Raw genomic sequence first — 13957 nt, forward strand, 5'->3', positions numbered from 1 at the left:
GCTTCGGTGGGAGGAGCCGCGGTGGCCCCGCCCCTCCCGCCGCCCCTTCCCTTCGGGCGGCTCCTTTGGGCGCGGGAGGCTCCTGGCGGGGGCGGCGGAGCTTCGCCCGGGGAGCTGAAGGGGAGGCTCCGAAGGGAAGGCCCGCCTCCTCCCTTCCCCGGCTTCTCCTGCCAGGCGACCCCGGGGAAAAGGCCCTTCCACCCCCAGGAGGAGAACCGCCGGGCCAGGAGCCGAGCAGCCGAAGGGATCCCGGGAAGGGATGGAGCTCAGCCCGAGGGGATCCCGGGAGGCCATTGGGAGACAAGGGAGACAAGGAGGGACGGGGGGATCCACTGGAATGCCAGGGATCCCAAGGGGGGATCGGGAACCAGGGGGAAAGAAGCGGATCCCAGGAGGGGATCCCCCCCCACCACTGTTCCCTGTAAGGTGCGCGCCGCCCAGTGGCTTTTGTGAGACGCCTTCCAGGGGAGCCTTGGGGCGGAGCAGAGGAGAGAACTCGGTGCTCCGGAGGACCGAGCAGCCCTGCGAAGGAGGCAACAGGAGGGAAGCGGGCAAAGACCAGGAAGGGGGCGGCTGGGAGTTGGGTGGATGAGAGGCGCCCCCATCCCAGGGGAGGGAAACCGTCTTGGACCAACAATGGCTGCAACGGTGAGGAGGGAGGAAGGGGGGGGTGCAAATGCCCAGCTGCCCGCAAGGCATCGAAATCCTCCCATTCCCCCCAATCCTGTCGGAGCTGAAGAAGCTTTGTGCAAAACCCCCCTTGGTTCCCGTCTTGCCTGGGCTCAAAACCGCAGCCTTGAAACGAGGCTCAGCGTAACGCGGAGGAAGGAAGGCGTTTCCTTCTGGGGAAAGAGCTGGAGGCCGGGAGGAAGAGCCAAACGGGACCCTGGCTATCTCCCCCCCCTCCCACCTCCTCGCTTCCAGGAACTCCCCGCAACCCCCCGCCCCACAAGAGAGACCTCAGCGCCGCCCCGAGGGACAGGAGGGGTCCCGGGCGCCCGCCCGAATAGGGAGGCCTTTTGCACCTGCGACCGGAGCCCCTAGTTTGCGTTCAGCGACTGAAAGGATCGCCCAAATCCGCCCAGGACAACTCCGCCTTCTGTCCGTAAAGTTTGGGGGAGAGGAAAGAGCGCTGGGTTCCTTTGCGCGCCTTCCAGGGCCCCGGAGGAGGAAGAACCGAGGTCGGATCCTCCGAGGAGGGAAAAGGGGATCCTCCGCAATCTCTTCCCAGGGGAGGAAGGGGGGTGTTTCAGCCTCTTCCTTCGCTTCGATTTCCAGCCGCGTTGGGGGAATGCAAATGTATTCTTGCCTTTATAACCAGAGGGGAGACCGAAGAAAAGGGAGGGAAAGGGAAAGGATCCCGAGCGGGTCCCTCCCGCCGGGCGGCCAAAGGATGAAGGTTCAAGCGGGACCCAAACTCCCAGGGGACCATTTCCACTCGCTCTCTCCGGGATCCAGGCTGGCTTTCTGCGCCCACCGTCGCCCAGACTGTGGCATCCCTTCTAGACCGCGCTACGGACTTCCCGAGGCCAACGTCCCAGAGGAAGGAGCGGGAGCCCTGCAGCCTTGGCGTCCCCTCCCTCCTTTCCATTCTTCTGTCACTTTCTCTCTCCTTCTCCCTTCTCTCTCCTCTTTGTCTCTTTCTGTCTCTTTCACCCTCTCTCTTTGTCTCTCTTTCTCTCTCCTTCTTTCCCACTCTTCTGTCACTTTCTCTGTCCTTCTCTCTCCTCTTTGTCTCTTTCTGTCTCTTTCACCCTCTTTCTCTTTGTCTCTCTTTCTCTCTCCTTCTTTCCCACTCTTCTGTCACTTTCTCTGTCCTTCTCTCTCCTCTTTGTCTCTTTCTGTCTCTTTCACCCTCTTTCTCTTTGTCTCTCTTTCTCTCTCCTTCTTTCCCCCTCTTCTGTCACTTTCTCTGTCCTTCTCTCTCCTCTTTGTCTCTTTCTGTCTCTTTCACCCTCTTTCTCTTTGTCTCTCTTTCTCTCTCCTTCTTTCCCACTCTTCTGTCACTTTCTCTGTCCTTCTCTCTCCTCTTTGTCTCTTTCACCCTCTTTCTCTTTGTCTCTCTTTCTCTCTCCTTCTTTCCCACTCTTCTGTCACTTTCTCTGTCCTTCTCTGTCTCTTTCTGTCTCTCTTCCCTCTTTTTTTCTTCCTCTCTCCCACTCTTTTATCACTTTCTCTCTACTGCCCAACCTGTCCCCATACTTATCTTCGATTGATCATGTTTGCAATAATTTACCTTCTTTTTACCTTCTTTCCTAAACAGGCGCAGTTCCCTTACTGGATCCCTCAAGCTCACTCAAACACACACACACACACACACACACACACACACACACACACACACAAAAACCATTTTTCTCCATTCCAATTCGGATCCTATAAATCAATTGCTCTGTGAAGCATCTGTGAAAAAAATTCAGGTGCTCAGGCATGAAAATGTGCTGCTCAAATACTATACTTTTCCACACACACTGAAAAAAAATTAGAGGGAACATTGGCCAGGTCCCAAGACAGGACCCCCCACAGCCTGCCCTCTTGATGCCCCCTGGCCCCCCAAACAACCTCCCTACCTGGGGCTCCTGCTCAGAATCCACACCTGCCTCTCTCAAGGCGGGCAGCCCAGAGCCCCTGAGCTGAGGTGGCCCCTCTGAGCAGCCGGGCTCCCTGCAGGACACGGAGGAGCCCTCAGCCTCGCTTGGAAGGCTGGTGGGAGGCAGAAACGGTTCCACCACAAAACCGCACTCGATTAAACCGCGCCCGACTAAACCACATCGCTGACGTCATCAACAGGGCGACAACAGCGCGGAGACAGAAGCACGATGTAACCCTAAACCTAAAATTAACCCCTAAACCTAACACCCCTAAACCTAACCCTAACCCTAACCCTTACCCTTCACCTAACCAAACCTATCCTAACCTTAACCTACCTAAACCTAACCCTAAACCTAACCATCACCCTACTCCTACCCTTACCCTAACCCTAAACCAAACCCTAATCCTACCCTTAACCTAACCCTAACCCTAACCCCCCTTAACCTAAACCCTAAACCTAACCCTTAACCTAACCCTTAACCTAACCCTAAACCTAATCCTAACCCTTACCTAACCCTAAACCTAACCCTATCCTAACCCTTAACCTAACCCTAACCCTAACCCCCCTAACCTAACCCTAAACCTAACCCTTAACCTAACCCTTAACCTAACCCTAAACCTAATCCTAACCCTTAACCTAACCCTAAACCTAACCCTTAACCTAACCCTAAACCTAACCCTAACCCTTAACCTAACCCTAACCCTAACCCCCCTTAACCTAACCCTAACCCTAACCCTTAACCTAACCCTTAACCTAACCCTAAACCTAATCTAACCCTTAACCTAACCCTAAACCTAACCCTTAACCTAACCCTAACCCTAACCCCCCTTAACCTTACACCTAACCCTAAACCTAACCCTTAACCTAATCCTAAACCTAACCCTAACCCTTAACCTAACCCTAAACCTAACCCTTACCTTAAGTTGAATCGGCTTGCTTTCAAAGCGCTATTTAAAGCGCCCTTCTTTCTCCGCGCTGGCTGTTGTCACCCTGTTGATGACGTCAGCGACGCAGTTTAATCGGGCGCGGTTTTGGACGGGTCACGGGCAGAAACAACCTGCACTGACTAGGTGGGGAGCCACGTCAAGGCAAGCTAGGCAGGGCGCAGGGGCCCATTTCAGAGAAGGGGAAACTGAGCCACCTGCATGCAGATCTTGCTAAGCCCAATAGCAGAGGAGGCGGGTGGGGTTACTGGAGAGAAAGAGATGCAGGTGGAAATAATCATAGTCTTAGCAAATCCTTTCCACTGCCCTATAGCCCCCTGTAGCCCACAAGGGCAAGAAATTAGGTTGCAATCCAATAGGTTGCAACCTAATGGCTGATCAATCAATTGTCAATTGTCAATTTAATGGGTTTATATACCGCCAATCCAAGGGGGGACTCAGGGTGGCTTACAAGTATGAATAAAATAAAATAACATACAGGGGAAGAATGTAAAATAATACAAACATTTTAAAAACACAACATACATCTGGGTTAATTGGGGGTTGACCTGATTTGAGTCAGCAACCCCAGGCCTGCCGGAACAGCCTTTTGGAAGGCTGCAAGGGTGGGGAGGGTCCGGATCTCTGTTGGTAACTCATTCCACAGAGCCAGAGCAGCAACAGAAAATTGTCCGGCATTCCCCCGACCAGAATCGCAAGAATGTTCAAGAATAAATCAGAAAAGTGCTGGAAATGTCACCAGATACCTGGCTCATACTACCACATGTGGTGGACTTGCACTGAAGCCAAAAGATACTGGACTAAAATCCACATGTGGTTGGAGAAAATGATACACAAACAAATAGACTTTAAACCAGAGGTCTTTTTATTGGGAATCTTACCAGAAACCTACAACAAAGACTTAAAATATTTGATTGTAAATGTGTTTAACAGCAGCCAGAATTGTATTTGCAAAAAACTGGAAAAATGAAACAATACCAAAAGAGGAAGAAATCATTCGAAAATAATGGCCTGTGCCGAAATGAGTAAATTGACATTTGAAATTAGAGAGCAAGGGGATGAACAATTTTATAAGATATGGGACTTGTTTTATTCAATGGCTAAGGAAAAAAAAACAAAAATTTTGGAAATGAAAAATGATACACTTATGCCTTAATTGGAAAAAGTAAATGATGATATAATTATGATGTGAAATAATTCAACAATGATATAAGGAAGTACTAATATAAGGTCTGGTGATATAATGTATAAGGTTAAGAACTTATTATAATGATATTTCGCTGCTGATAAGGCAATTCTAATAGGGGAACAAATGAAAACTGGTATATATAGGCAGCGATGCCTTGTTGAACAATGAAGGAATAAGATCTCTGTTTGAAGGTATGAAATGCAAGATTAACAATGAATAGAAGTATATTCTCTGGGGGAAAACAATGCTAATGTTAATTGAATATATATGGTAGAAGGAAAATGAGACCTTTAGTTACATTAGAGGAAATATCTGAGATGGTAAACATTATTTGAAGATGTAGATGTTAAAACAACCGTAATCAAACGACATGCGGCATGTGATGATGGTTTTTTTTTCCCCCCTCTCTTTTTTTTCTATTCCTTCTTGGACCTTTTTTTGCCCTTTTTGGCCTCCCCCCCTCCCCCTACCCTTTTTTTCTTTTTTTTTCTTCTCTCCCTTGTTTTATTTTGTTGTTTTTTGTTTTTTAAACCCTAGCTTATTGTGGTGCTTATTAAATATACAATAGAGAGATACGGGATGTATAAACTTAGTAGGGATGCACCTGTGATTAAACGACATATTATATGTGAAGATGGGTTTTCCCTTCCCCCCCCTTTTTCTTTTTTTTCCCCATCCTCTCTTTTTCCCATTGTTGTTTGTGTAATAAAAAATAAAAATAATTTAAAAAAGAAGAAGAAGAAGAAGAAGAAATTGTCCAATGTTCTTTAAGAAGAGATTGGACAACCTGAAATATTATAGAGTTTTCTGCTTGAGTAATGAGTTGGGCTAGAAGACCTCCAAGGTCCCTTCCAAGTCTGTGACTCTGGGAAGGAAAGATTGAAGGAAAAAGTGAGAAGGGAGGGAGGGAAGGAAGGGAGAAGGGAGGGAGGGAGGGAAGGAAGGAAGGAGGGAGGGAAGGAAGGAATGAAGGATGGATCTGAATATGAAATACAGGTAGTCCTTAACTTACAACCGTCCATTTAGTGGCTTCAAATTTACAACAGCCCTGAAAAAAGTCATTTATGGCCATTTTCCACACTTATGACCATTGCAGCAACCCCATGGTCAAGTGACCAAAATTGAAATGTTTGGCAACCAACTCATATCTATGACGGTTGCAGTATCCCAGGCACATGTGGTCACTTTTTGAAATCTTCTGACCAGGAAAGGCCCTGGGGAAGCCACATTCACTTAACAACCGCAGCAAGGAAAGTCGTAAAATGGGACAAAACTCACTTAACAAATTTCTCACTTAGCAACATACATTTTGGGCTCAATTGTGATCGTAACTCGAGGATTACCTGTAGCCACTATTGCGATGCCTTGAAACAAGGCTCTGAAACCTTCGTCCTTTTATGATTTGGGGGGGGGGGGCCTGCAACTCCATGGGCTCAGCCTGCTGGGGAATTATAGCAATAGCAATAGCAGTTAGACTTATATACCGCTTCATAGGACTTTCAGCCCCCTCTAAGCGGTTTACAGAGTCAGCATATTGCCCCCAACAACAATCCGGGTCCTCATTTCACCCACCTCGGAAGGATGGAAGGCTGAGTCAACCTTGAGCCGGTGAGATTAGAACCTCTGAGCTGCAGATAACTGTCAGCTGAAGTGGCCTGCAGTACTGCACCCTAACCACTGTGCCACCTCAGATAGATAGATAGATAGATAGATAGATAGATAGATAGATAGATAGATAGATAGATAGATAGATAGATAGATAGATAGATAGATAGATAGATAGATAGATAGATAGATCAATAGCAACAGCAGTTGCTATTATAGCAATAGCAACAGCAGTTAGACTTATATACCGCTTCATAGGGCTTGCTGAAGTGGCCTGCAGTGCTGCACCCTAACCACTGCGCCACCTTCTGAGAGTGGAAGTGCAGCAGTCTTCAAACGTCCGTGCAGAGACACGGAAAGACCGATGAAGCCCAAGGGAAAAGGAAGGGAGTCTCTCGTGGCTCTGAGGTCCTCATCCAGAGCCTCCCGCCTGGTCCAGGGTGGGTTAAATCTCTCCTGCTGATTGTAACTCCTCAGCTGCTAAAGGCCACCCAGCCAGGTGACTCTCTGAGTAAAGTCAGGCCAAAGACACAATCCCCCCCCCCCCCAAGGATGGCCCTGCCGCCCTCCAGGTCACCAGATTTGCCCCCAGATGTGCTGGGGATGAAGCTCCAGAGCAGTGGGTCTCAACCTTCCTAATGCCGCGACCCTTTAATACAGTTCCTTGTGTTGTGGTGACCCCCAACCATAAAATTATGTTTTCTGTATTATTTTGAAAATATGTCTTTTCCGATGGTCTTAGGTGACCCCTGTGAAAGGGTCCTTTGACCCCCCAAAGGGGTCCCGACCCACAGGTTGAGAACCACGGCTCCAGAGCCTCTGCTGAACAGCTGGGGGGGGGCTGCCCTGCCTTGGATGGACCCCAAGTGCCCTGATCTCTAGGCCGCCCTCAGCAGCCCTCCAGGCCCCTGTGATGAGGAGCTGCAGCTTGGCTGGCTCGGCTGACCGGTGGCGGCTAATTAATTGGCAAGAGGTGGGTGGATGGGGGAAGAGCTGGCGGCTGGTGATGATCTGCCACTGTCCCAAGTGCTGAATTCTCACGGCTTCCACTACCTGAGTTGCTGCTTGAACAGGGTGCAGAGAAAGGCTGTGTATTGTTCTATTCCATTTCCATACATTTATTTATTATTTTATTATTATTTTATTATATTTATATTTATGTTTATATTTGTATTTGTATTTATATTTGTATTTATATTTAGTATTCATATTCGTATTTATTATTTGTATTTCTTATTTGTATTATTATTTATATTTATGCAAGGCAAAGCCATGTCAGGCCCGCAGCCCTCTTTTCCTTTGGATCTTTGGCCTGCCACACATTCTATTATTCTACTATGCGTTTTCTATGGTGGGAAAATGGGAGGAGGGATTGTACGGAGTTAGATGCTGTGTAGCCATAACAACATTCTTTCTAGGAAGCCAAGGTCATCCTTTGTTTTTGCACCTCTTCACCTGACCGGAACTGGATGGGTGGAACTGCCAGCATGGCAGGGGGAGTTTGGACCTTGGGATGGGATTGTGGGTGTGGGGGGGAAGATCTTGAACTTTCAACTGGGTGGGGGAAACCGGGAAGCTTTCAGATTCGGGTTTTCCCAGATGTGCCAACATGGCTCTCTTCATCAATTGGAGCTTTGAGGAATCCTTTGCCTCGGACTCCGATTGACTTTTGGGTGCTGTTTGGAAGCCTGACAGGCCGTGGCTGGAGGCCCAGAAGGCCAGAGACTGAGGAGGGCTCCTTCACGGCAGGCGAAAGCTGGGGTCTCCAAGCGGAGCCCAACCCTGCTGACCCAAAGGATGAAGGGACAGGCATGGACGCGTCCAAGATCAACAGGCTTTCCAGCGATCTGCTTCCCGCCTTCCTTGGCCCCCGATCGTATCTGAGCCCTTCGGGACTCCTGGGAGGAGGACATCAACGCAGAAATGTCATCACCGGCTCCGCCTCCACCTCCCAAACTCCACCCTCCCATTTCAGGAGAGTTTCCGCACTTGGCAGGGAGGTCAGATGGAGACGGCCAAGGTTTTTCAGGCCACCAGCCGGCTTCACCCAAGGGGGCCTCCAGTTGCCCCCCCACCACTCTTCTGCCACTCCAGGCCCCACCTCTGCCCGCCCCCTTCACTCACAATTTAAGATGGTGTGGAATATACAGTCCTCGACTTACAACAGATTGTTTAGTGACCTCCTCTTCGTCTCCACTGGAGCCTGTCCTACTTCCCTACCTGTCGTTCAAGCCATGCCTCAGCAGACTGAACAGCCCAGGGCTCCGAATGTGCCTCTCGGAGCTTCTCTCCGCCTTGACGCTGGAGAGCAGATGAAGGGCTAAAGTGCCAAGGGAGACCCCCTGAGAGATGGAGGACCACCTGCTGAAGGGCCTCTTGAAGCTGTTACTTTTCTCTCGCCAAGTTTCCTTCTGCCTCTCCGAGAGCAGCTGCTGGGAAATGCCAGCAAAGAAGCCCTGGCTGGTACGGGCAGGGTCTGCTCCAAAGCAGATGGCAGAGACCCCTCCCTTAAAAGGGAGGGTTTCTGGGTCCCAGTCCACCCTGCGGCCTGGGCCTTCATAGTGGTCTCCCATCTCATTGCCAACCGAACCTCACCCTTCTTAGCTTCTTCGGGATCCACCATAATCAGCCAGTTGTGCTGACATAGGTTATGTGGCCCCCTAAACAGGGGGCAACAGGGAAACTGTTGCCCTTGTATGTCTTGTGGACTTCAACTCCCAGAATGTCAGCCTAGCCAGCAACATTGCTTTCCTTCCAGCTTGCTGCCGGCTGCCTTGGAAACAGGGAGGGAGGGAGCGATGGGCATTTGGGAAGGGAATTGTGCAGGTGGTGTGAGAGTGGAATTGCTGAGAAGCCCTTGAAGAGCATTCGGAGACTTCAGCTTGTCCAGAATGCAGCCGCGCGAGCGATCGTGGGTGCACCTCGGTTCACCACGTAACACCTATCCTCCGCGAGCTGCACTGGCTGCCTATTGGTCTCCGGATACGCTTCAAGGCGCTAGTCGTCACTTATAAAGCCCTTCATGGTATTGGACCTGGGTACTTGAGAGACCGCCTGCTGCCAATCACCTCCACTGGACCGATCAGATCCCACAGATTAGGCCTCCTCCGAATTCCATCCGCCGGCCAATGCCGACTGGAGATTACCCGGAGGAGAGCCTTCTCTGTGGCTGCTCCGACCCTCTGGAACGAGCTCCCCATGGAGATTCGAACCCTCACCACCCTCCAGGCCTTCCGCAAAGCCCTCAAAACTTGGCTGTTCCGACAGGCCTGGGGCTAAAGAGCTGTTGCCCCCGTCTCGAATGGTATGACTGTTGTGTGTTTTTAAACTATGCATTGTTATGTTTCATTTTTAATTTTTTGTCTGTACCCCCCTTCCCCGGTTCGAGTTGTGAGCCGCCCTGAGTCCCTTCGGGGAAAAGGGCGGCATATAAATACAATAAACTGAAACTGAACTGAACTGAAGCCATAGGGAGGCTTGGAATCAGGGAGGGCAGCTTGGGTTGTTTAACAGCTTCAAGGCCAACCGTCCGTGAAATGGCATGCAGGAGGGTGGCACGGAGCACCTGAACCAGAGACATTCCCAAAACATATTCCTGGCCAATGATTGGACTGTGGTTGCCTGGCTACTGGGGTTAGTTTCAATTTGTCTTTTGTTCTTTCACAGTAAAAGTCCCTTTTCTTTGAATCTATGGAGCCAAGGTTTTTCTTCCCTGGGGGTTGATCGGAGGCAGCCAGCCATGACACAGAATTCCTGAGCCAACCATGCTGGCTTTGAAGTGCGCAAGTCATTAAAGGCCCATAGTCCCCAACCTCCGTTCTAAAACAAACGAAAAAGACGCTCCATTAAGTTGACCTGCATTCTGGGTGATTTCATGGATATTTTCCCTATATTCCTTCTTTTTTTTGATTGACAAATTAAATCAGGTGGTTGGACTAGAAGTCTTCCAAGGTCTCCTCCCACTCTCTTCTTCTGTTATTTTCTTAATAACTAGATAACTGATTTTTCTTTTTGTTACTTCATCGAAGTGTAAAAGATAAAGAAAAATGCAAATAATGGGAAAGTTAGGAAGGGGAAAGGAAAGAGGAAGAAGTATAGGGTAAAGATGAAAAGGAAAGAAAACGGTATGAATACAGTAGAATAAGGTAATAACATACAGACCTGATTGTTTCCTTTTGCACAATGATGCTTACTGGACGTTTCTATAGCAATAAACTTCGTGTTTCCTGAATAGTAATGAAGTAGTATATGAATCCATATTGGCTATTTGCTTTTATTATGAATTGCTTATGTTACTATACAATTGTTACTGATTAAACCAATATTTGCTGTTTGCTTCTGATATGAGATACTGCTAGAAATCATTTATTAAGAATTTAACTTTGCTGTTGGCTTCTGCTTATATTATTGCATACGGTCATAAATTACTTGTTTTCCAGGCCAGCAAATTGTAACCTTAATATACTGGATGACATTACTGCAAATGTTCTCTCACTGCTGCATTTCGCTTCTATCTCTTGGCTTCAAAGCTAGGCACATTCTTGAAAGCATAGAAGAAATTGTTACAGGGGAATATCAGGCCCCATAGATAAAGGAACCAAACCAGGGAGTTTTCCTGGCTCATAAATCCTTAAAGCCTTCTGCTGGAATAACAACTTGGCCAAGGGGGGCTGCCACCCCCTCCCCAAGGCAATATTCCCTCTAATTTTTTTTTCAGTGTGAGCAGAAAAGTATAGTGATTGAGCGGCATATTTTCATGCCTGAGCACCTGAATTTTTTTCACAGATGTCACCTAAGACAATGAAATCAGTATTATTTGAAACTCAAGTTATGTTTATTCAAGGTACCCGCTTAATTAAAAGTGTTATATAATATCAGTATCACTTAACAACGCTCCTGCTTAGCAACCAAAATGTTGGCTCAGAAACTCTGGCATTGAAGCATGCAAGTCTTAAAGCTGTCAAGTTACAAGACCTTTGCACCCCTAACCCTTTAGGAAAAAAAACCCAGGGGTGTTCAAAGTTGACAGCTTTAAGCCTTGTGGACTTCAACTCCCAGAATTCCTCCTCCAGTCATGTTGCAACAACGTCATCTGCGTGGACCTGCTCCATCTTCGGGTTTTTTTACAGGAGGCAGGGCTGCCGCTGAAGATGCCAACGAACCCCCCGCTGCCACTAAATAGCTGCTGCTGCCTCCTCCTCCTCCTCCTCCTCCTCCTCCTCCTCCTCCAAAAGCACCAACATATTTGCTGCCCAGCGCTGCAGCCGAGGTGAAGCCTCCAAAGCTCCCGCAGGCACCCCCACCCATGGCAGCGGCGGCGGTGCCTCCCCCTCCGCTCAGAGCACCTCAGCTGGGCGCTGGGTTACCCCTGCCGCAGCCTCCACCTCCTCCGCGGTTTTTCAGAAGCCATGAGGCCTTTTTCCCTGACCCCCCCCCCGTCGCCTTCCTACTAGTTCCCGCTGCCAAATGGCTCCTCAAAAGCACGGCGGAGGAGGAAGGGAGAGGGATAACGCGGGGGCCAGCTCAGGTGCTCTGCGTGGAGGCTAAGTCAAGGACTGGCTGTATTGCAGAGGGAGCTGGGAGCCACCCAAGGATTTCACGGCGCTACGAGGAGGAGGAGAGCAGAGCCTCCGAGCAGCTGCGGGGAGCCTGCCTTGCCAGGAGCGACCTTCGGCTGGACGGAGCGGCGAGGGGCTGCCTGGAGAAACAGCGAGGGCCCTTTTGAGCTAGTGAGCAAGAACGTTTGTGGAGCACACCGGTTGTGTGTGGAGGCTCCACGCAGAGCACCTGAGCTGGCCCCCGCGTTATCCCTCTCCCTTCCGCCACGCTTTTGAGGAGCCATTTGGCAGCGGGAGATAGTAGGAAGGCAGCGGAGGGGGGGGAGCAGGGAAAAAGGCCTCATGGCTTCTGAAAAACCGCGGAGGTGGAGGCAGCGGCAGGGGTAACCCAGAGCCCAGCTGAGGTGCTCCGAGCAGAGGGGGAGGCACCGCCGCCGCTGCCATGGGCGGGGGCGCCTGCGGGAGCTTTGGAGGCTCACCTCGGCTGCAGCGTTGGCGGCAAATCTGGCAGTGCGGTTGGAGGAGGAGGCGGCAGCAGCTCTTCCCCTCATCTTCCGGAACCTGTGGCAGAAATCACTCCGCGCAGTTAAAAACGGCCGCGTGGTGTTTTCTTGCAATGTGCACGGCGGCGCAGCCACACCTTAGAGGGAACAGTGCTCTCCACTCTCCAGGCATTTCATCCCTTTCTCTCCACAATGCATCCTTTGATGTCTATAAAGGTTGCTCCTCTGACTGAAGCTCTTTCCACACTCCAGGCATTTATGAGGCTTTTCTCCTGTGTGGATCTTTTGATGTGCATAAAGGTGGCTCCTCTGACTGAAGCTCTTTCCACACTCCAGGCATTTATGAGGCTTTTCTCCTGTGTGAATCATTTGATGTGCATAAAGGCTGCTCCTCTGACTGAAGCTCTTTCCACACTCCAGGCATTTATGAGGCTTTTCTCCCTGTGTGTATCATTTGATGTGCATAAAGATCGCTCCTCTGACTGAAGCTCTTTCCACACTCCAGACATTTATGAGGCTTTTCTCCTGAATGGATCCTTTTATGTTCATAAAGGCTGCTCCTCTGACTGAAGCTCATTCCACACTCCAGGCATTTATGAGGCTTTTCTCCTGTGTGGATCGTTTGATGTCTATAAAGGTGGCTCCTCTCACTGAAGCTCTTGCCACACTCCAGACATTTATGAGGTTTCTCCCCTGTGTGCATCCTTTGATGTCTATAAAGGGTGCTCCTCTCAGTGAAGCCTTTCCACACTCCAGACATTTATGAGGTTTTTTTCCTGTGTGGATCCTTTGATGTCTATAAAGGTGGCTCCTCTGACTGAAGCTCTTGCCACACTCCAGACATTTATGAGGCTTTTCTCCTGTGTGGATCCTTTGATGTGCATAAAGGCCGCTCCTCTCACTGAAGCTCTTGCCACACTCCAGACATTTATGAGGCTTTTCTCCTGTGTGGATCCTTTGATGTGCATAAAGGCTGCTCCTCTCACTGAAGCTCTTGCCACACTCCAGACATTTATGAGGTTTTTTTCCTGTGTGGATCCTTTGATGTCTATAAAGGTGGCTCCTCTCACTGAAGCTCTTGCCACACTCCAGACATTTATGAGGCTTTTCTCCTGTGTGGATCCTTTGATGTGCATAAAGGCTGCTCCTCTCACTGAAGCTCTTGCCACACTCCAGACATTTATGAGGTTTTTTTCCTGTGTGGATCCTTTGATGTCTATAAAGGTGGCTCCTCTCACTGAAGCTCTTGCCACACTCCAGACATTTATGAGGTTTTTCTCCTGTGTGGACCCTTTGATGTGCATAAAGGCTGCCCCTCTCACTGAAGCTCTTGCCACACTCCAGACATTTATGAGGTTTTTCTCCTGTGTGGATCCTTTGATGTGCATAAAGGCTGCTCCTCTGACTGAAGCTCTTGCCACACTCCAGACATTTATGAGGTTTTTCTCCTGTGTGGATCCTTTGATGTCTATAAAGGGTGCTGCTCTCACTGAAGCTCTTTCCACACTCCAGACAGTTATGAGGTTTTTCTCCTGTGTGGATCCTTTGATGTCTATAAAGGCTGC

At 49.5% G+C, this 13957-nt stretch overlaps 1 protein-coding gene across 1 annotated transcript in view; it reads right to left on the reverse strand.

The window, feature by feature from the left end:
• LOC148045258 (uncharacterized) overlaps positions 1 to 13957 on the reverse strand; it is a 56166-nt gene that overhangs the window by 2982 nt on the left and 39227 nt on the right. The window contains exon 5 of the mRNA XM_087715239.1: positions 13134 to 13953. Coding sequence (XP_087571365.1) covers positions 13134 to 13953 — 820 coding nt within the window. The remainder of the gene's footprint in view (positions 1 to 13133; positions 13954 to 13957) is intronic.

This window comes from Thamnophis sirtalis, unplaced genomic scaffold (assembly GCF_051295495.1).
Source record: "Thamnophis sirtalis isolate CommonGarterSnake01/CBP01778 unplaced genomic scaffold, rThaSir2_p1.2 scaffold_5, whole genome shotgun sequence".
Taxonomy (NCBI): Eukaryota; Metazoa; Chordata; class Lepidosauria; order Squamata; family Natricidae; genus Thamnophis; species Thamnophis sirtalis.